The 23,775-nt window shown below is 47.1% G+C and overlaps 1 protein-coding gene and 1 pseudogene across 1 annotated transcript; one reads left to right on the forward strand and one right to left on the reverse strand.

The window, feature by feature from the left end:
• The first annotated feature begins 18,358 nt into the window (after nucleotides 1-18,358).
• LOC119462602 (uncharacterized) lies at nucleotides 18,359-21,233 on the forward strand. The gene is made up of 5 exons (XM_037723935.2): nucleotides 18,359-18,677; nucleotides 20,222-20,290; nucleotides 20,580-20,678; nucleotides 20,880-20,990; nucleotides 21,049-21,233. Exons 1-5 carry the CDS (start codon nucleotides 18,611-18,613, stop codon nucleotides 21,231-21,233), a joined length of 531 nt encoding a protein of 176 aa, XP_037579863.1. The 5' UTR covers nucleotides 18,359-18,610.
• A 535-nt stretch (nucleotides 21,234-21,768) lies between these two features.
• LOC119462604 (putative nuclease HARBI1) lies at nucleotides 21,769-23,552 on the reverse strand (annotated as a pseudogene).
• Between the last annotated feature and the right edge of the window lie 223 nt (nucleotides 23,553-23,775).

Here is a 23,775-nt window from a genome sequence, read left to right on the forward strand (position 1 = left end):
GTGTTTGTGTGGCTCGAAGTGTTATACAGATTCGTGCTGGTCATTCGCAATTGCTTGTTACCAACTTTAGCTACGAGCACCGACACCTGTTCCGCGGCACTTCGTTAGCGTTTGCAGACGCAGTAGCAAACGTTAACGACTGTTTCACGTCAGAAGCAGTGGAGCCAGCAGACACGTCGCTGGGCCATCTCGACATCAATTCTGAACTGTCCACCGATAGCCAGACAGCACTGCGCAAGCTCTTGCTTGAATTCAGGACCTGCTTCGCACATTCTTCCAAGGTACGCCAGACTTCCATCACTAAACACAGGATCATCACGTACGAAGACGCACGCCCGATACACCAGCAGCCTTACCGCGTGTCAGCAAAAGAACGCGAAGCCATACGTACGCAAGTCCGGGAGATGCTTGACGATGGCGTCATTGAACCTTCCAACAGCCCGTGGACGACTCCGGTCGTTCTTGTGAAAAAGAAAGACGGAACGCTACGCTTCTGTGTCGACTACCACAAGCTCAACAACGTGACTAAAAAGGACGTGTACCCGCTGCCGCGTATCGACGACTCGTTAGATAGACTACGGCGTGCCCACTATTTTTCTTCTCCCGATTTAAAAGCGGGTACTGGCAAATCGAGGTAGGCGAACGCGACCGCGAGAAAACAGCCTTTGTGACTCCAGATGGGCTCTATGAATTTCGAGTGCTTCCTTTTGGCTTGTGTTCAGCCCCGGCTACTTTCCAGCGAATGATGGACACTGTCCTTACTGGACTGAAGTGGCAGGCCTGTCTTGTGTACCTGGATGATGTGGTCATCTTCTCTGAAACGTTCGAGCAGCATCTTCACCGCCTAAGGAGTGTGCTAGAAGCCATCCGATCGGCAGACCTCACACTTAAGCCCGAAAAGTGCCACTTTGGTTACGAAGAGGTCAAGTTCCTCGGGCATGTAGTAAGTGCCAAAGGGGTCCGACCCGATCCAGACAAGCTTGCCGCTGTGGCCGCGTTTCCAGGTCCTGCCGATAAGAAGGCCATCCGGCACTTCCTGGGTTTGTGCGCCTACTATCGCCGGTTTAATAAAGGCTTTTCGAATATAGCGGAACCCTTGACACGCCATACAAGGGGCGATACGCCATTTGTGTGGCATAATGAGCAACAGGCGGCTTTTGCTGAATTACGACAGCGCCTTCAGTCAGCACCCGTTCTTGCACATTTTGACGATGGTGCGGATACTGAGGTGCATACCGATGCCAGCAGCATTGGCCTTGGCGCAGTGCTCGTCCAGCTTCAAGATGGAGTGGAAAGAGTTATAGCGTATGCCAGCCGCTCCCTGTCCCGTTCCGAGGCGACTTATTCGACTACGGAGAAAGAGTGCCTCGCGGTCGTGTGGCCGATCATAAAGTTTCGCCCCTATCTCTATGGTCGTCCCTTCAAAGTAGTGACGGACCACCATGCCCTCTGTTGGTTGGCAAGCATGCGCGACCCTTCAGGACGACTGGCACGGTGGAGCTTGCGGCTACAGGAATTTGACATCACCATCGTTTATAAGTCTGGCCGTAAGCATGAAGACGCTGACACGCTGTCCCGCGCACCCATTGATCCTGCCAGTCAGGAAACAGAGGATGATGACGGCTTCCTGGGCGCCATTAGTTCGTCGGACTTGAGCAGACGGCAGCGTGACGACGCTGAGATTAGACCGATCATCGATCATTTAGAGGGCCGCGGCACAACCATACCACGCCATCTGTCCCGCTGGCTGACGTCCTTCTGTCTGCGAGACAACGTGCTTTATAAGAAGAATGCTCGTTCGACCAGCCGTACTTACCTCCTGGTGGTTCCAAGGGACATGCGCGACGACATCCTCTTCGCTTGCCATGACGAACCGACATCTGGTCATTTAGGCTTTTCACGAACACTCGCTAGAGTAAGCGAAATGTACTATTGGCCTGGGCTTTCGACAAGCGTCAAACAGTACGTTAAAGGCTGTCGTGAATGCCAGCGCCGCAAGACACCATCCGTTAAACCGGCTGGCTTACTTCAGCCAATTGAAGCACCTCACACGCCTTTCGACCAAGTCGGCATGGACATTCTCGGACCGTTTCCTCTCTCGGCCGACGGCAACAAATGGGTGATCGTCGCGACTGATTATTTAACACGCTATCTTGAGACTCACGCGATCCCACGAGCCACGGTCTCAGAGGTAGCAAAGTTCTTCATGCGCCACATCGTCTTGCGTCACGGTGCTCCCTCCACTGTAATAACAGACAGAGGGACCGCATTCACAGCGCAGCTTATGGACGAAGTTTATGAATTGAGCAACACCAGGCATCGCAAAACAACCGCGTACCATCCGCAGACCAATGGACTTGCCGAGCGACTGAATAAGACGGTCACAGACATGCTCGCAATGTACATCGACGTTGAACACAAAACATGGGATCGGATCTTGCCTTACGTGACCTTCGCGTATAACACCGCCGTGCAAGAGACGACGCGCTTCACGCCCTTTCGCCTTCTCTACGGTCGCGAAGTCCAGACGATGCTGGACGCTACGCTGCCGTGTCAAGACGCTGACCTATTGACAACTGACGCCGAGGAATTTGCAGAGCGTGCTGAGGAAGCTCGGCAGCTCGCGCGGCTGCATATCGGCCAGCAGCAGCAGGCAGACGCACGACGCTACAACATCCGCCACAGGGACGTGTCCTACAACCCCGGGGACCAAGTTTGGGTGTGGACCCCCGTTCGCTGTCGTGGCCTCTGTGAAAAGCTGCTGAGCCGGTATTGCGGTCCGTATAAAGTGCTCCGCCGCGTCAGTGACGTAAACTACGAAGTTGTTCCTGACACAACATCATCAATACTTCTTTTTGGGCGAGTTGGTACATCTTGAGACTTTGGGTAACAGCGCAAACAGACGACCACAAAAAGGGAGACACGGACACACAGGCGCTGACTAACAACTGGTTTTATTGTGAAGGATAGCACACCTTATATATGCCAGAGTGAAGCAAGGGAAAGGGGAAAACATAACAAGAGTAACATCGTGCCAACAACGCAAGCGCAAAAACGCCAACCAAGCGCAACAAGACGCAAACAATTTTTTTTTTTTCTTCTAATCTGAACCCCCGATAGCCGCATCCAGAAGATAAAATTCAGCGTCAAAGAGAGCAAGGGAAGGGGTGCTGAAGCACTTGCTACCGAACTTCCTGATGTGGTAAGCTTCCAAACTGATGCGCGCTGTCTTGTCCCTACTCTTTCCTAGAATCGTCGTCTCCTTTAACCGGGCCACACAATCAGTGCACTTGCTAACGTGCGCCACTATATGTGCGTATTTGTCATCTCGTTTTTTCAGTTTTAGAGCGTGTTCCCCTAAACGGTCATTGACACAGCGACCAGTTTCGCCGACGTAAAACATCCCACAAGACATGGGAATGCAATACACCACTCCAGTGGAACATTTGACGAACGGCGGTTGGTGGTTCTTCTGGCATCCACGTTTACTGGTGTTGCAGATACGTGGGCACAACTTTCCCAGCTTGTTAGGGGCAGAAAAACATATTGGCACGCCGTGCCTACTTGCCACCTTCTTCAGATTGTGGGAGAGTTTATGGATGTAGGGGACCACCTCAGGTCTATGTGCCTTCCGGTGATCCTCCGCCGTTGTACTTCCCGTTCCACGCTTGAATTTTTGAAGGAGGGTTTCAGAAACAGCAGTCAAGACCGAGACGGGAAACCCTGCAGCCAAAAGACGGCTTACCTGATTGTTAAAACTGAGCGTCATCTGATGTGGGCACGATTTCTGGAGAGCCGATTCCATACACATCACCGCTATTCCTCTCTTAATTGTCTTGGAATGTGCCGAGTCATAGGGCAGTAGCTCCTTCTTAGCCCGTGGGTAGTATCCCCAGCAAACGTGTCCATCACAGAACGTGATTTTAAGGTCTAAAAACTGTAAAATTGAAGAGTCCGGAAGTTCATGGGTGAAACGCAACCCACGTCCATGTTTGCTAAAAAAAGATAAAACTTCACCTACAGTAGAGGAGTAGGTGGAGGCAGGCTGCTTTGTTAAAAGCACTAAAAAATCGTCAACATACCTAAAAGTTTTTAAAACCAGCCCCCCATTAAACACCTTTTCTAGTGTGTCGTCCACCTTGGCCAGAAAAATGTCACAAAGAATAGGGGCTACGCAAGACCCTATGCAGATGCCATCACGCTGCAAAAAAGGCTGATCGTCAAATACAATAAAAGTAGAATTCAAGTAAAACTGCAATAAAGACAGAAAATTATCAACGGACACGCCGGCGGTGTTCTGGAAGGATACGTCGCCGTTAGCTTCAATGCACTCTTTGACACACGCTAACAGTTGATTCTGCGGGACAGAATAAAACAATTCCTGCACGTCAACAGAAAAACCAAAACCAACATGATCATTTCCCTCTAGAAACTGTGCTACTGCGGCTGAATTTTTGACCAGAAATGGGTCGTTCACAACAAGCGTCTTGAGTTTCTTTAACAAAAACTGGCTGACACACTTCTGCCACGATCCCTCTTCACTAACAATAGTCCTAAACGGAACTTCGGGCTTATGTGTCTTGGTTGTGAAAAAAACCCTCAAGCTGTTTCCCCTACTGTTGGAAATGTCCCTGGCAAGCCTGCCGAGATCTAACTGCTTACAAAACTGGACAAACTTCGTTTTAACGCGCACTTCACATTTCTTCACGGGGACAAAGTTCTTATTAACCGCCGCCAACGCTTTTTCATTGTAAAGTCCCTTGGGTAAAACGGCGAACCCCCCCTCTTTATCAGCTTGCGTAAGCATCAGGTTGTTGCGCTTGAAAAAAGATACCACGTCGTTCAACAAAATACTATGCTGCGAGTCCGTGGTTTTAGGAGCAAACTTTCGCAGGCAGTCAACACCTTCAAGAAGGCAGCGGTCCCGATTATCATCTGTAGCCTTATCGGCCACTTTTCGATTCATAGCAATGAGATCATGCGCGGGAACACCAGGTTGAACGCCGAATTTAGGTCCTTTCTGCAGAAGACGCATAATCTTCTCTGGTATGTGGACGTCCCCCATGACACTGACATTGCTTCCATGTTGCGCTAATTTCTTGTCTTCGGTACACCGGAGCAAGTCATTCAAGATGCACTTCCACCTGCACTCCGTGAGCTGTGCCGCTAGGCGCTTCAAAGATGCGAGCTTCTTAAGCGCGAGCCACTCAGGATGGTCCTTCAAACACAGAAGACGCAACCAGTCCTGAAAAAGTCGGACTTGACGCCAAAGTTCTGAGCGGCTTAATTTGCAAAGTCTTTTCACATGCCCCCACGATGGTTTTACGGGCCCGAAGAGGGCACTTACTTCATTAGGGACGAGTCCTTTCCGGATGCAAAAGGCGAAGCGTCTTGCCTGGCATGTTGCGTGGACGATGTGGCTCAGTAGAAGGTCGACGGTGGAAGAGGTAGGTGAAACACAGAAAGAAGGGCCCACTGTATAAGAAATGAACTTCATCAATACTTCTTTTTGGGCGAGTTGGTACATCTTGAGACTTTGGGTAACAGCGCAAACAGACGACCACAAAAAGGGAGACACGGACACACAGGCGCTGACTAACAACTGGTTTTATTGTGAAGGATAGCACACCTTATATATGCCAGAGTGAAGCAAGGGAAAGGGGAAAACATAACAAGAGTAACATCGTGCCAACAACGCAAGCGCAAAAACGCCAACCAAGCGCAACAAGACGCAAACAATTTTTTTTTTTTTTTTCTAATCTGAACCCCCGATAGCCGCATCCAGAAGATAAAATTCAGCGTCAAAGAGAGCAAGGGAAGGGGTGCTGAAGCACTTGCTACCGAACTTCCTGATGTGGTAAGCTTCCAAACTGATGCGCGCTGTCTTGTCCCTACTCTTTCCTAGAATCGTCGTCTCCTTTAACCGGGCCACACAATCAGTGCACTTGCTAACGTGCGCCACTATATGTGCGTATTTGTCATCTCGTTTTTTCAGTTTTAGAGCGTGTTCCCCTAAACGGTCATTGACACAGCGACCAGTTTCGCCGACGTAAAACATCCCACAAGACATGGGAATGCAATAAACCAGTAAACGTGGATGCCAGAAGAACCACCAACCGCCGTTCGTCAAATGTTCCACTGGAGTGGTGTATTGCATTCCCATGTCTTGTGGGATGTTTTACGTCGGCGAAACTGGTCGCTGTGTCAATGACCGTTTAGGGGAACACGCTCTAAAACTGAAAAAACGAGATGACAAATACGCACATATAGTGGCGCACGTTAGCAAGTGCACTGATTGTGTGGCCCGGTTAAAGGAGACGACGATTCTAGGAAAGAGTAGGGACAAGACAGCGCGCATCAGTTTGGAAGCTTACCACATCAGGAAGTTCGGTAGCAAGTGCTTCAGCACCCCTTCCCTTGCTCTCTTTGACGCTGAATTTTATCTTCTGGATGCGGCTATCGGGGGTTCAGATTAGAAAAAAAAAAAAATTGTTTGCGTCTTGTTGCGCTTGGTTGGCGTTTTTGCGCTTGCGTTGTTGGCACGATGTTACTCTTGTTATGTTTTCCCCTTTCCCTTGCTTCACTCTGGCATATATAAGGTGTGCTATCCTTCACAATAAAACCAGTTGTTAGTCAGCGCCTGTGTGTCCGTGTCTCCCTTTTTGTGGTCGTCTGTTTGCGCTGTTACCCAAAGTCTCAAGATGTACCAACTCGCCCAAAAAGAAGTATTGATGAAGTTCATTTCTTATACAGTGGGCCCTTCTTTCTGTGTTTCACCTACCTCTTCCACCGTCGACCTTCTACTGAGCCACATCGTCCACGCAACATGCCAGGCAAGACGCTTCGCCTTTTGCATCCGGAAAGGACTCGTCCCTAATGAAGTAAGTGCCCTCTTCGGGCCCGTAAAACCATCGTGGGGGCATGTGAAAAGACTTTGCAAATTAAGCCGCTCAGAACTTTGGCGTCAAGTCCGACTTTTTCAGGACTGGTTGCGTCTTCTGTGTTTGAAGGACCATCCTGAGTGGCTCGCGCTTAAGAAGCTCGCATCTTTGAAGCGCCTAGCGGCACAGCTCACGGAGTGCAGGTGGAAGTGCATCTTGAATGACTTGCTCCGGTGTACCGAAGACAAGAAATTAGCGCAACATGGAAGCAATGTCAGTGTCATGGGGGACGTCCACATACCAGAGAAGATTATGCGTCTTCTGCAGAAAGGACCTAAATTCGGCGTTCAACCTGGTGTTCCCGCGCATGATCTCATTGCTATGAATCGAAAAGTGGCCGATAAGGCTACAGATGATAATCGGGACCGCTGCCTTCTTGAAGGTGTTGACTGCCTGCGAAAGTTTGCTCCTAAAACCACGGACTCGCAGCATAGTATTTTGTTGAACGACGTGGTATCTTTTTTCAAGCGCAACAACCTGATGCTTACGCAAGCTGATAAAGAGGGGGGGTTCGCCGTTTTACCCAAGGGACTTTACAATGAAAAAGCGTTGGCGGCGGTTAATAAGAACTTTGTCCCCGTGAAGAAATGTGAAGTGCGCGTTAAAACGAAGTTTGTCCAGTTTTGTAAGCAGTTAGATCTCGGCAGGCTTGCCAGGGACATTTCCAACAGTAGGGGAAACAGCTTGAGGGTTTTTTTCACAACCAAGACACATAAGCCCGAAGTTCCGTTTAGGACTATTGTTAGTGAAGAGGGATCGTGGCAGAAGTGTGTCAGCCAGTTTTTGTTAAAGAAACTCAAGACGCTTGTTGTGAACGACCCATTTCTGGTCAAAAATTCAGCCGCAGTAGCACAGTTTCTAGAGGGAAATGATCATGTTGGTTTTGGTTTTTCTGTTGACGTGCAGGAATTGTTTTATTCTGTCCCGCAGAATCAACTGTTAGCGTGTGTCAAAGAGTGCATTGAAGCTAACGGCGACGTATCCTTCCAGAACACCGCCGGCGTGTCCGTTGATAATTTTCTGTCTTTATTGCAGTTTTACTTGAATTCTACTTTTATTGTATTTGACGATCAGCCTTTTTTGCAGCGTGATGGCATCTGCATAGGGTCTTGCGTAGCCCCTATTCTTTGTGACATTTTTCTGGCCAAGGTGGACGACACACTAGAAAAGGTGTTTAATGGGGGGCTGGTTTTAAAAACTTTTAGGTATGTTGACGATTTTTTAGTGCTTTTAACAAAGCAGCCTGCCTCCACCTACTCCTCTACTGTAGGTGAAGTTTTATCTTTTTTTAGCAAACATGGACGTGGGTTGCGTTTCACCCATGAACTTCCGGACTCTTCAATTTTACAGTTTTTAGACCTTAAAATCACGTTCTGTGATGGACACGTTTGCTGGGGATACTACCCACGGGCTAAGAAGGAGCTACTGCCCTATGACTCGGCACATTCCAAGACAATTAAGAGAGGAATAGCGGTGATGTGTATGGAATCGGCTCTCCAGAAATCGTGCCCACATCAGATGACGCTCAGTTTTAACAATCAGGTAAGCCGTCTTTTGGCTGCAGGGTTTCCCGTCTCGGTCTTGACTGCTGTTTCTGAAACCCTCCTTCAAAAATTCAAGCGTGGAACGGGAAGTACAACGGCGGAGGATCACCGGAAGGCACATAGACCTGAGGTGGTCCCCTACATCCATAAACTCTCCCACAATCTGAAGAAGGTGGCAAGTAGGCACGGCGTGCCAATATGTTTTTCTGCCCCTAACAAGCTGGGAAAGTTGTGCCCACGTATCTGCAACACCAGTAAACGTGGATGCCAGAAGAACCACCAACCGCCGTTCGTCAAATGTTCCACTGGAGTGGTGTATTGCATTCCCATGTCTTGTGGGATGTTTTACGTCGGCGAAACTGGTCGCTGTGTCAATGACCGTTTAGGGGAACACGCTCTAAAACTGAAAAAACGAGATGACAAATACGCACATATAGTGGCGCACGTTAGCAAGTGCACTGATTGTGTGGCCCGGTTAAAGGAGACGACGATTCTAGGAAAGAGTAGGGACAAGACAGCGCGCATCAGTTTGGAAGCTTACCACATCAGGAAGTTCGGTAGCAAGTGCTTCAGCACCCCTTCCCTTGCTCTCTTTGACGCTGAATTTTATCTTCTGGATGCGGCTATCGGGGGTTCAGATTAGAAAAAAAAAAAAATTGTTTGCGTCTTGTTGCGCTTGGTTGGCGTTTTTGCGCTTGCGTTGTTGGCACGATGTTACTCTTGTTATGTTTTCCCCTTTCCCTTGCTTCACTCTGGCATATATAAGGTGTGCTATCCTTCACAATAAAACCAGTTGTTAGTCAGCGCCTGTGTGTCCGTGTCTCCCTTTTTGTGGTCGTCTGTTTGCGCTGTTACCCAAAGTCTCATGACACAACATCGCACACCCGGAGTAGGACACAAAGACAACCGACCTCAGAGATAGTTCATGTTGTGCGCATGAAGCCGTACATTGCGCGTCCGTAACTTTTTTTGTGTTTTCGTTTTTTTTCTCTCATTCCTTCTTTGTTTCTACTTTTCATTTATCTTTGGGAACTTGCTTCTTCGTTCATTGACTGCGCCGGCGTGACGGCTACATTTTTTTGTGTACTTGCACTTAGCCTGCCTTCTTCTTTGTCTTCTACGCCTATATTTTTTAGCATCGAGGCGATGCTTTTGTTCGGAAGGGGGGATATTGTCACCTGTAGGTAGTGGGTCGAGGGCAAGAGTGGGTCGAGCCCAAGAGAAGACGGAAGACCGCGCGCCCCTTCTCTGCTCGAGCCAGCTCCGACGGTCGCGTCTTCCAAGAGCCAGCTGCTCTACGTTTAATAAACCTTCAGGACTACTTCTCGAGGCTCGTGACAATATGCAACATCATGGAGGGCCAGCTCAGGCTGTGCAAAACTTAGAACTTCCTCCGATGTCTCTTAGACCCCGAGGGCAGCAAAAGGACACAGAGAACCTCAACACGATCACCCACACTTACGCGGGAACCGACGATGAACTCATCCGCGATATACAGAACAGATACATAGGAGACATTACGCGAGAACTACCGAATGCGTACACGGGCAGGGAAAACCCCGTATTGAACGAGGAGATCACGGAGGCCGAGGTGAGGGCCGAAATACTCAGGCTACGCACAAAGTTGGCACCGGGCCCGGATGGCATCACGAACAAGATTCTCCGAAACCTAAATGACGAATCCATCGCGGCAATAACAAAGTACATGAACGCGTGCTGGGAACGTGGCGCAATACCGCTGCAGTGGAAAACTGCGCACGTGGTGATGATCCCCAAACCGGGAAAGAAATTACTGATTGGGAACCTCAAGCCAATCTCTCTAACCTTGTTCATGGGGAAGCTGATGGAGCACATCGTTCTCACTAGATTAAGCAACTACATGAAGGACAGAGGTCTCTCTCCGCTCACAATGATGGGGTTCAGGCCGGAACTGTCCACGCAGGACGTCCTGCTCCAAATCAAACATAAAATCCTCGACGCGCGGGGCAGAGGAACGGGACTGAAAGCCATCTTAAGGCTGTACTTGACCAAGGCCTTCGATTTTATTACGCACAAAGTGGTCCTAGGGAACCTCCAGGACCTGGGGATAGGTCGCAAGGCCTACACCTACGTCCGGGACTTCCTCTGTAACCGCACAGCTCAAATCACGATAGGAGAAATCAAGTCGGATGACATAGAACTGGGTAGCAGGGGAACACCGCAAGGCTCGATATGGTCCCCCTTTCTCTTCAACGTGGCCATGATCGGCCTGACGAAAATCCTCAGCAAGATCCGTGGCCTCAACCACAGCCTGTACGCCGACGACATAACGTTGTGGGTGACAGGCGGCAGCGAACGCCGAATCGAGGAAAGCCTGAAACAGGCCACGGAGGCCGTCGAACGCTACGCGGCATAGAAGGGGCTCAGTCGCTCCTCTCAAAAGTCCGAACTCCTGCTGGTGTACCCTACAACCAGGAAACAATACGGAGGAACACCGAACATTAACATCAAGGTGAACGGGGGCCGGATACCTATCATAGACCAAATCAAAGTCCTAGGACTCCGGTTGCACGCGGAAGGCAGAAACCGCGGTACCATCAAGGCGCTAGAGAACAGCGCACAGCAAGCACTAAGGCTAATAAAACGGATCGGATTGCCAATAGACACTACGGCATGATGGAGGTCAGCCTAATTCGTTTAGTGCAGGCCTTCGTCATAAGCCGCGTCGTCTATGTGGCACCGTACCTGACATTCGGTGTGGCAGAAAAAAACAAGATGGAATGCATCATCGGACGAGCTTTAAACAGGCAATTGGCGTCCCAGCCACAACACCCAACGACAAACTCTTAGAGTTGGGGCTACACAACACGCTTGACGAACTAATCGAGGCACGCACTACCGCCCAATACGAAAGACTCACACAAACCCCAACGGGGCGACACATTCTACAGAAACTCAAAATTCGATAAGAAGCGCAACATGGCACGAAACTAAGCGATCCACTAGAGACGAGGATGGAATTGAAAATTCCTCCACTGCCAAAGAACACGCACCCGGAGCACCACAAGGAGCGACGAGAGGCAAGGGCGCGCCCCATTGAGCGCAAATACCATGACGTAGAAGGCGTGGCCTACGTAGACGCCGCGGAATACAGAGAACGCAAAGGGATGTTCGTAGTAGCGTTAAACACGGACGGAGAACCCCTCGCGAGCGGCGACGTGAGAACGCCCGAAGTTGCGGAGGAAGCCGCCATAGCATTAGCGGTGGCCTCGATCCACGAAAGCGAGAGTTATCACAAGCGACTCAAAAAAATTGCAGTTCATAATTTTGCAGCCGGGAACGAGAGGCGACCCCAGCTACAAAGAAATAACCGATTACTATCGGCTGGGAAGGGCCCGCTACCCACCAGCTCATCCCGCGCTAACCAGTAAACAGGCGGTGGCCTGGCGCCTTCTCCAAACAAACGTGTATCCTAACCCGGTGGCCTGCAGCAGAATCTATCCAGGTCAATACAACGATCAATGTAAATTATGTAAAAGTAGGGCGGATCTGCCACATATTCTATGGGCATGCTCGAAGGCGGCTCATTTCGAGCGCCGCAAAATTCAAAACCGCCAGCAGTGGGAGACCCTGCTGCTCAGACCAGACCAGCAAGACCAGGTCTGGGCCGTCCAGCTAGCCGAGGCAGCCGCTGAGACCCAGGGGATCTCGGCCATCTGCTAGGCGGAAGGAGGCTGCGTCCGCCCTTGTGAATTGCTGGCACCAATAAATGTCGAGTCTCCCTCTCTCCATCATTTCCATGGAATTGAGTGAGTGAGTGAGTGAGTGAGTGAGTGAAATAACTTCATTTAGGTTCAGAGAAGACGCAGGGGAGACCCCGTGTCTCCTGGCTAGTCCCACGTAAGGACCGCCAAGCCGAGCTTGACGGCCCGATCGCGGGCTCTCTGGACGGCCAGGGTTTGGTCGTTGATTTCGGGGCTGCCCAACAGCACAGCCCACCTATCCTCGCTGAAGGCGGAGCTGATGGCCTAACACTCCTACAACACATGGTTCAATGTTGCCGTTAGTCCACAGGCAGGGTAGTCAGCACTGGGATACCTTTCAGGGTATATAGTGTGAAGAACCACAAGGTTAGGATACGCACGAGCTTTCTTTTGATGACTCGTGGTGGTGCATTCATACTTTCAATTAGACTGTACTTTGCTGCCAAGTTTCTTCGCTTCATCCTCCATTCCACGTCCATGCCTTTAGGTGCGCATATTTTTGCACTTTAGCAGTCAAGTTCTTTTCATGCATATTCCTGAGTCTATCGCAAAAACTGATTTTTCTCTGCGCTTCTATGACCTCCAATAGAATCACCAACCCTGCATTGCCTCATTTCTTGGTGCGCCTCTATCGCTTTCGATTACTTTCAAGACTCCATTTATTTTTTCTAGCTCTAGCTTGCTAGCCCACCTTTTCCCGGTATTTGCTCCATCTAGCACCTCGCCTTTCCACGTTTTTCGCTTCTCGATGATCCCTGTACGCCTGCTTACACTCTTCTATAGCTTGCTTTATTTCCTTGTTCCGACGCTTACGTGGTTTTGTATTTCCACAACAAGCATTTTTAGCCGTGTTTTTCTTATCTCCTCCGGCACGACGTCCGCCAGGGCCATATAATCTCAAAATTCTGTAGGGAAGGTCTCTATATTCTTCTCCATGCACTTTGGGCATCTCTGTTATATGCTTTTCATTTAATTTTAAATATTCTGCAGCTGTTGCTTCCAGTCGTGAGTCGGTGTCCCTCCGAAAAGCTAACGCTTTGCGTTTGTGATAGATACCCAGGCTACCGTGTTCATCTATCGTCATTTGGTGTAGTCGTTCATAAACCATCTTATGAGACTGAGGCGAAATCGATACGTGACTGCCTATTTCCGCATCGGCAGGCTCGTGACACTTAGTGCCCTCTGTTCCTAGCCTCGTTCCAGCACTACAGAACCGCTGTCGTCGGTATATCCAAACAGATCATCCATGAACGCATTCCTATATCCTACTAATATGTCTAAACTCAATAATATCGCTTTTATTACAGTCAGTAATTTTTATTTTGATCTCTGACGTCACTACCTGCGAATAGGCAAGCTACACCCAGCTTTTTTTTTTCCTTCCCATGCGCCGGTAAGCCATGAATTGTCCTCACGTGTCCCTCTCTGCCACTTCATATATTGCCTCGGCCTTTCGTTGACCCAGTCATTATTTTCCACTCCTCACATACAAAATTGTCAATAACAGGTGGCCGCTCCAAATATCGTAGATGCGTTTAGGTCAACGCGTACACGCTAATAGCATGGTCGTCCAGCTGCGTCTGAATTTCCTGGCATTTTTCCTTATTGCGACCACCTTGCCAGCCTGTTCTCTTGGTTGACTCAAGTCAAGTGTCGCCCTGATTCTATTAGAAATTATCTTGCTGAATATTTTATACAATACTGAAAGCAAGTTAATGGGTCTATAATTCTTCAATTCTTTAACGTCTCCCTTCTTATGGATTAGTATAATGTTGGCGTTCTTCCAGCTCTCTGGTACACTTCAAGTCGTGAGGCATTGCGTATAAAGGGCCGCAAGCTTTTGAAGCATGATATCTCCTCCATCTTTGATTAAATCTCACTGTTATTCTATTTCTACAGCAGCTTTTCCCCTGGTCATGTTTTGCAAGGCCCTTCTAACTTCATCGCTAGAAGGAGCCTGTGTATCCTGTTTATCACTACTTCGAATGAAAGTAGCTTGGCTGCTCTGACGACTGTACAGCTCAGTATGGAATTTTTCCGCTGCTTTTACCATGTCGTCAAAATTGCTGATGATATTACCCTGCTTATTTTTGAGTGCATACATTTTGCCTTGTCCTAGCTACGCCAAGTTTTCTTCTCAGTGATTTCATGCTGTCTCCATATTTTACTGGATCCTCAATCTTTTCCACGTTATAATATCGAATATCCCTTACTTTGTTCTTGTTGATCAGTTTTGACAGTTCAGCGAATTCTATCTGATTTCTCGAGTTTGCCACTTTCATGTTTTGTCGTTTATTTATTAGCTCCTTTGTTACTTGGGAGAACTTACCTACTTGTTGGCTTGGTGCCTTACATCCCACTTCAATTTCTGCTTCTGAGATCAGCATAGTTACGGTTTCATTCATTACCTCGATGTTATCTTCATCATTTATTTATTTATTTATTTATTTCAATACTCTCAATGCCACGTGGGGCGTTACAGAGAGGATTGGGTCTCAATAAAATAACTGGAAATCGCGGTTTTGAAAGATGATGGAACGCAGATGCTGACAATGGAGGCGGGGAGGCGGTTCCAGCTGGTCGATGTCCTTGGAATGAAGGAATAAGCGTGTAGGTGAGCTTATTCCTTCATTCTGTTCCAAAGGTGCATATTTCTTTGCGAGCAGCAGCCTGAATTGGTCTGCTTTTACTGTTACGGCATCAAGGTTGGCCTGTTTCTTCTTGACTAATTTTATTCCTTTCAATCTTCAAATTGAGAGAAATCACCTCACTAACCTATGGTCACTGCACTTTACCCTTCCTAACAGTTCTACATCCTGCACTATGCTGTGGGCGGCTAAGAGTATGAAATCTATTTCGTTCCTTGTTCCTCCATTAGGGCTTTTCCAGGTCCACTTCCTGTTGCTATGCTTTCTGAAAAAGGTATTACTTATTCGGAGCGCCTATTCCTTTCGGCGAATTCTACCAACATCTCGCCTCTAGTGTTGCTATAATCAATGCCGTAGTTGCCAATTGCTTGCTCACCAATCTGCTTTTTACCACTTTTACACAGAAGTCGCCCGTGACTACAGTATACTGAGTTCGCTCCTTCCTCATTGCTAATTCAACATCTTCATAAAACTGCTCTATTTCCTTATCATCATGACTGGAGGTTGGGGCGTATGCTTGTACTACCTTCATTTTGTACGTCCTATTCAGCTTTATTACGACGACTGCTACCCTCTCATTAATGCTATAGAATTCATCAATGATGCCCTCTATGTTCTTATGGACTAGAAATACTACCCTGAATTCTCTCTTATTTGGAAGACCTCTGTAGCAGAGGACGCGGCCGTTAGTCATCACTGTATAAGCGTCACCAGTTCTTCTACACATGTCTGCTACATATGAGGCCCATAACACGACTAAATTTGTCCATGACGTGTAAAATGCGAGAAGGATACACTGAACTCGTTAGAATGAAAGTAGTGTTACAATGCAAACGATGTATGAACGCATGCAATTCCTTGCGTCATTCACCTGGATCGTATTCAGCTTTCATACTTTAAACGTAATGAATGTTGGATGCGTCCAGCGATGTTTCTTAAGTACGCACATTCACGTCTTTCAGCTGTCGCGAGCCGTGATCGCATGCCTGCATAATAAGAATTATAGCTAAGCTATGAAAGCTTACGATTATATTTGACGCTTTGCGTAGAAATTCGAAGGGCTCACGGGCGTTGCCACCGTGCGCCGGTCTATGTGTTCCTCACACGCGTCAGTTTCAGTAATGATTAGATAAGAGACTAAGTGTAAAATCCAGGCTCGTAATCATGAGGTGAGCGATTGACTTGTACTCACAAAATAATCAAAAGGACGCAAGTGTTACACGTTTGTAAAACGCGAAGGCGAAAGCCTGCCAGCTGCGCAAGAAGACGACGACGAACGCGCCACCACGAGCGCGTGGGGCAGTATGGGAACGCTGGCATGATCAGCGAAGCCAGCTGTGGAAGAAGACGACGACGAACGCAGAGTGAATTCAAAACATGAAGCGCCAACAGTGACACTAAGAAGGAACAAAGACAGGACAAGGTGCTTCGTTCCTTCTTAGTGTGCTGTCACTGTTGGCGCTTCATCTTTTGAAAGCTATGCACCAACTAGCCCCACCACGTGTTTTACTAGTGTACCCAGAACTACTGAGTGGCGCGACCGAAGCCGGCGCGCCTTTCATACAGCGTTCCCTCTTTTGCAGAAAGTAGCGGTGGCGCTTGCGTCGCCCAATCTTGAATAAACTTGGCGCGCTCCAGCCTGTGATCGGTGTGTGCGTACGCGCGTGCGTGCTCTGCCGCACATTTGTGACTCAAAAAACAAAAGGTAAAAAAAGGGGGGGGGGAGGGGGGGGGGAGCAGCGTTTAAATCACTGCTATGCACCTGGGTGCAACACTGGGTACGCTCGCACTGACCAAGGGCGCAAGGTAGCGCTTTTTAAAGCTCGCAGAGATGAAGAGCGATGACCTGTGTGGATGACCTGTGTGTGGATGCAGAATTAATAAGCTCGTCGGCACTGATTGCACAGTGAGCGAGCTTCACTTTGAGCCTCATTTCATCGTGAGAGACTACGGGCATATAACCGAACAGAAGTTCGAGTGCCAAGAATGAAACCAATTCTTCGACCTGACACGATGCCGACAATTTTGCCGAATGTGCCTTGATATCTAACCAGTAAAACACCGGCACCGCAGTCACTGACGAAATGGCGTCAGATCGTGTCTGATAATGACGGCGAAATTTGTTGCATTTAAGAGAGAATGCGGATTTAAAGCGACTCTGTGCAGCAGAATTATGAATTCAGACACTGTACCCTTCACAGAAACCCACGAAGGAGAGCGTGTTAAAGAAAAAGCAGAACAAAGCTTACAAATATGTAAATCTGCTTTAAAAATGAATATCGCAGTTGTGTGAACTGCATCTGTTAAAGCATCTCGAGCGGCAAAATGTTATATATCAATGTACAGCTTAGAAGAAATATTTACAATGTTCACCAACATTTTGGAAAATTCCTGCTACGACATTATGGGTATATTTCTGAGCAGTCTATAATACACCAATTTTCTGCACTGTAGATTTCCCAGTAGATTATTGCAGTATAAAAATGTGTGACATTTTGTTTAGTACTTAGTTGAATTTGATGATTGCCTTTTGTTTTAGTTTCACAATATTTGTATTAAAAAGATTGACAGCTTTAATAAAGATTCTGTTTCCTGCTCTTTGATCATTTGAAATTTCGCTTTGAAATGCAACAAATTAGCCCATCAAGAACGGTGCAGTGGATGCCGAGCAAATTGAGGAGGAGGAACAAACTTTTATTAAGACGAGCAGTTGAGTTGGCTCCCACGTGGGGACATCGAGGTCTTGCCTCTTTGCCGTCTCGCAGGCTTGTTGGGTCGTCGAGGTGGGAGCGGCGCAGGGTGGCGTGCCATCTGTCGGATATTGGTCGTTACATTCCCATAGCATGTGGGGAAGTCTGAGTCTTACAGCTCTTGCAAATGCTACTAGGGTCTGGGTAAATCCTGTGCATTTCGGTATAGGAGGTAGGTCTAAGCAATTCTTTCAGTTCGAATAAGGATTCTGATTACAGTCAACATCTACCAATAGCCTTCGGCAGAATTGCGACTAAATGAAAAATTATACTAAAACGTGTACTTGTTTATTTTTCTCGGGTGACTACGTTTCACAGTCTATCAAATGTTATCGCTCCACGCAGGACTCATGTATCGGAAGTTTCTCGAATGTTATCGATGGTTCTATCTGCTGTCTGTTGTCACCGAACCTTGCGTAATCTGATTTCATGTATGCGCGACGCGAATTGTGTAGTACTTTCTGGAAGACACGCTGGCACCAGCGATTACTCTGGAACCTCCGATGACTCATGCGTAGAGAAAGAGTCACGTATAAAAGCTGACGCGCTAGACCCGCTGATCAGATTTTCAACTGCGTTCGTCGCCATGTTGTGCTTTGAGTGAAGCCGGGTTTTCTGGGAACAGGTTCGCCCACTGAAGACTTATGGCGAATTCCATTGGGAGAACAGGAGCAGGGCGCCGCGCAGTGCGGAGTCGGGTGGCAGCGCAGTGAGAGCAGGGACACTCGACCTGCCACTGGAATACGCCGTGCATTCGGAGAGCAGGTGCGAGGGGGACGTGTAAGGAGAAATGTACCACGTGACTAAAGCAATCGACGTCCCAGCATTCTCTGCGGGAGAGCGGCAAAACACGTGCGATTGTGTTGTGATCTGCCGGGCGCAAACGGCGCAACGCTGAGACCGTTTGCGGTCGAGTACTACGTAGTACTTTTGTGCAACGCCGATGCATCCCACGTTTCCGCCTGAGAAAGATTATATGATATCATGGATTCTGAAGCCCAGCGCATTATGCTTTCTATTATTCAGGGCAAGTCGCCGTCTTCAACAGAAGGTAAGACGAACTTCATTTCATTGTTTCGTATTTGGCATGCGCACGCCTTCGACATGTAGCGCGCCACGCTTTCTAGCGCGAGCGGCCACGCGTATAGCCGATTGTGTATAGGTACCCCAACTCACTTGTATAATGCGTGCGAGTGAAGCACCGTGGATCAGCGAAATATTTCGCTGGCTATTATAGTTCCCACCTTCTAGCTGCTGTCAGCATAAATTCGAATGCGAGCTATTCCGAGACTGCTCCAATGCCTTGTTCCGTTTCCATGTTCACCTGCATTTGTAATTGTGGCTTAATTTGAGCTTTACGTGCACTTGCACCACTCCATGCTTAGAAACCGGCTACAGAACGATTACACGCTACACTTCTGCAACACGGAACAGGACTTCGCATAAATAATTAAATTTATGATATACAGATCATATCGCAAGTGTGCGTTTTCCTCACCAGCAGTGCGCTGTAGAGAAGTTTGTTTTTGCATGCAAGTTTGTTTTGCCTCTGGTCCTGTTTCGTTATGCAATACACGCTATACTAAGTGCTTCTTGCACAAGGCAGGAAAATTTGACAGGGCTGTGTGCTGTTGTGAGGAGGCCGGAAAAGACAAAGAACATATGCTGTTACACTGCAAAAATATTGACAGTCACTTTTACATGCTTTTTGCGAATACTAAAGCTCTGGATGGAAGAGCAATATAACTAGATAAAATATTGGGTGCATGGCCGTCAGCACATGTACAACACAGAGCAGCATGTGCATTAGTGCAGTTTCTTGAAGAATTTGGAATATCTAAATGTTTATTATTTTAACATTGTTAGGTGACTGTATTTGCCAAAATGATTCATTTTAATATACACCTGTTTTGTGTATTCACTCACATTATCGTGTTCCCGTAGTGGTTGGGTACATTGTGCTTCTCACCAAGGTCTGCCACATGTCAACATGCACACTCGAAAATTTGTTAACTTCTCAGAAAAATTATATTTGTTGTATGTGGTGAAATTTAGGTCTGTCGTCTTCCATACATTTTTTGTATGACTTTTTTTAACTAATTTATGAATTCGTAAAAGATGTAGCCGATGCCCTCTAACAGCCACCAACATCTCCTTACAGATAGTGAAAAAATGCTAGGCCGTTTCTACCAATGCAGTTTACTGCAATACGAGCTGTATCAGCGTAGGTGCCTGTGACGTTAAAGCTAACTCACAAAAAGAACTGAGTGGTGGGCTAGTTGGTATGACAATATTTACACAGTACCGCAGAAACACACAGACGGCTAAAGCTACAGACGGGACGCAGTGCAAACACAAGCCGATTTCATGTGTGTGAGCCAAAACACCCATTTTCTAGGCTCCTGCATTTAGCTGCTTTACCTCGCACGAAGCCAGCTACGAGTGACTACAGTGAATGTTGTAAACTAAAGGGCGTTTAACTGCCAAGTTGATATAGTAAAGCTCTCAGGTATCTTTCAGCTGCATAATCGATAGCTGTTGCTTTTGAAAAAAAATCGCGACGAGAACACTCACTAATGTATATGCCCATTTCAGCGGCTGTTCTGTCCACTTATGCTACCCAAAAGCAAGCAAGTCTGATGATACCAGAGACCAGCATCCCAGGTGAGACAGTGAAACTTTTCTGGTTGTTTTCAAGCAACTTTGGGGTGACGCACATAAGGAATGTTACATGTCACAAGTGTTTCTGAATTATTAATGATTTGTGCCACATTTCATGCAGCCCTGTTAAAAACCAATGCAACTTAATTTACTGAACTCCTTTTCCACCTGCTGTATTCTTCTGATATCCAAGCTTATGACAATGTCTCTAAGCATAAAGTAGCTTTTTACTTAAGGGCCTATTTTATGTCGTATGAGTAAATTAATACCTTTCCATCATGTTTGAAAACAGATGCAGTGCTGCGTACCAGTTCGGCTGCCAATGAGCAAATACCAGCAAGTGAGGGAGGGTGCATGGAGGCTGGACCATCATGCATTCCAACTGGGGGTGGTAAGTATTATTTTTCTTATTTTCTTTCTGGGGTTTTATGTGCCAAAACTAGTTCTGATTATGAGGCACGCCATAGTGGAGGGTTCCAGCTTAATTTTGACCACCTGGGGTTCTTTAACATGCACTGCAACACAAGCACACATATGTTTTTGCATTATTATTATTTTAAGCCCTTTATTTACTGTTCTTTCGCCCTCACAGGTGGTACAGATGTAATCCTGCAGAGAAGTTGGTCATGCATTACACCAGCACCAAATAACGGGAAGGCGCAAGCTCAGGCGAGACTATCGGGCATCAGGAAAGGAGGTGGAGGTGAGTGCCTCAGCGTTTAGTGTTTCTGTTCACTGTCTAAAATGTATTTTCCTTCCAGCTGCTGAATGGACCGAGGGACAGACAAAGCTGCTGCTAGAGTACTACTATAAGTACTTCCCACACATTGGCCCGTTCAAGAAATTTAAAAACAACAGGCTTTCAAGCAAATCTCCATGGATGTTGAAGCTATACTTGGCATCAAGAAAACACCAGAACAATGTGAGAACCACTACAAGACTGTGATCAGACGTCGCAAGGCTACCTCAGACAACAACAACAGATCTGGAGCATCACCGAGCCCTGTGCCATTCGACGACAAGATTCGCAAAATAGAAACCACTGACGACAGCATTGAACCAGAAGTGCAAAGAGATGCCTCAGGGGTTATTTTCAAGGACTCGCCGGAATCTCCAAGGCTTGTCTCACCAAATGCAGAGAGCATTGAGAAAAGTGAAAGCCAGTCGCCAAATGCTGATGTAAAGCCGCGTTCAAGCACTATACGCCTGCAACACATGCAATTGTTTTTTCTGAAATGAAGGCAATAAATGAAGAGCGGGAGTGTCGGAAACCAGCCAGAGATGCCGAGAAAGAAAACCGCAGAGCTCAACGGCAAGTAGAGCGACAGGCACTTCTTGACGAACGGCGCAAAATGCACAATGAGAAAATGGAAATTGTGCGTCAAGCCTTCGGTCTTCAGAAATAAAATATTTCATATTCAGGACTAGTACAAGAGACGTTGAAGCGACGGGACAACATGCAAAAATTGCGAGTTGTCCTGCCCTTTATGCTTTTGAATTCCGTGTTATGTGCTAGTCCTAAATATGTCTACTATACAACTGGATTGCTTGGTTTCAATGCATTTTTATTGTATACTATTTAGGTACATAAACAAGGCACTACCCTGAACAAATGTAAATGGACGGCCGACCAGCGCCTTTTTTTGTGATATGGTGGTAACTTGAATAGCTTTTATTTTTCTGCGAGCCTCCAATACATGTACTTTTGCTCACAATGTTGTAATTTCTTCAAGGAATTCCTACAGTTCATGGTTGCGGTCTCCGCAGCCCCATCTTCACCATCAAGTGAGCTTTCTTGATACCAGCCAAGGCACGTAAAAGGTTATCTTGCTGGGATCCATTGCTGCCGCTGCTTTGTTGAGTTGCAGGAGGGCCAGTGTCATCATCGTTTGGTGTTTGTAGGCTGAGGGACATGTCTCGTGACAAGTTCTCCGGCAAATCTCCCTGCTCAATACAGAGATTGTGAATCATGCAGCATGAGATTATAAACTTGGACATGTTGTCCACATGTCCAACCTGTGCAATTGCCTGAAGCGATTCTTTAGATCTCCAAAGGCATTTTCAATTAGGACCCTCGTTCCCGACAGCCTTGCATTGAAGGCTCTGTGCTGCAGTCCAGGTTTCCGTAGTCCCGAATAGGTGTCATGAGGTACTCTCTGAAAGGGTAGGCTGCATCGCCTACTATGTGGTACACACTGGAGCACAATTGTGGCAGCACATTAGCAACCCTTGACCTTCTGAAAATTCTTGAATCATGCATTTTACTTGGGGCGCCAGTGCTGACGTCAAGAAATCTCTTCTTGTTGTCGCATATGCCTTGAAGGGTCACAGATGGGTAGTGGTGTCTGTTTACGTACACGGAGCGTACTTTGATGGATATGTAGCTGCCGTCAACGCATCCAGTAGTGTCTGGGAATCTTGATACCTTCAAAGTGAAGACACAAAATACGTACATGGTTGAGTGAAGCTTGCACTCGCAACGACCAAAGGTACTGGAAAAGTTCAATAAACTTGCAACACCAGGAAGTGCACAAATTTATCAGAGGGAGCATCTTGTTTCATTAAGTAGCGAGTATCGTGATAGGCAGGCAATTATCTGCTGTCTAACAGTAGACATTTTGTTATAGGGACACGTTCACAAGACTACAGGTGCATGATGCAACAAAAATTGTAAAAAATGTATAAACTTGAACAAAACAATGTGGCTCAGAGAAGCTTAGTGCAACAAACGTCCGTTCAGCGCGCTAAATTATATACTAAATGCTTGGTCACCTACTCAAAATCAGTAGCGAGCTTGTGCAGGTCACTAGGGAACTTGATGATACTGGGTGCAATGTGGAGGAGAAATGAGGTTACCCGGCTCATCATTCTGTGGTGGGTGCTTTCTGCAACTTCGAAGCGACCAGCAACATCCCTAATGCAAGCCTTGTTGGCTGCATACCTGAAAATAATAAGCATGCTTTGAAGAAATAGCACGGTGAAATGGAATAGCATATTTTTTTATTATTTTGAACAAATTGAAAAATATTGCCTAAGACAGATTATGCAATCCAACCTGTTTAGGTGGGTTACTTTAAGAGCTCGACGTGCGTGACGAATTGCACTGTTATAGCTGAGCTAATTAACAAATTTAATTTTTTGCGTAGTCAAATTAAAATAGTGCAGATGAAGTATATGCATGCCACTGAATAGCCTGCTTTCAATGCTGATTCAAGTGTTTTATGGGCAATAGCGTGCAAGACTGTTTTGAACATTAATAGAGAATCATGCTTTGCTACTGCACCTAGCAACCAGTATTTGGCAACCAGCTTGTTTCAGTTTACCGGTGCACAAAAAAAAACGCATTTCACATCCCATTTTCATTGTTCTACCTTTGACCCCCGTTAGCAGTATGCCGTGCGTATTGTAACAACTAAAAGTTGTACCTTCTGGTGCAACACATTTTTTGCAAGCAGTAAATTTCCCATCATCCAAGCAGAAGTCAAAGT

Source organism: Dermacentor silvarum, chromosome 8, assembly GCF_013339745.2.
Source record: "Dermacentor silvarum isolate Dsil-2018 chromosome 8, BIME_Dsil_1.4, whole genome shotgun sequence".
Lineage (NCBI taxonomy): Eukaryota > Metazoa > Arthropoda > Arachnida > Ixodida > Ixodidae > Dermacentor > Dermacentor silvarum.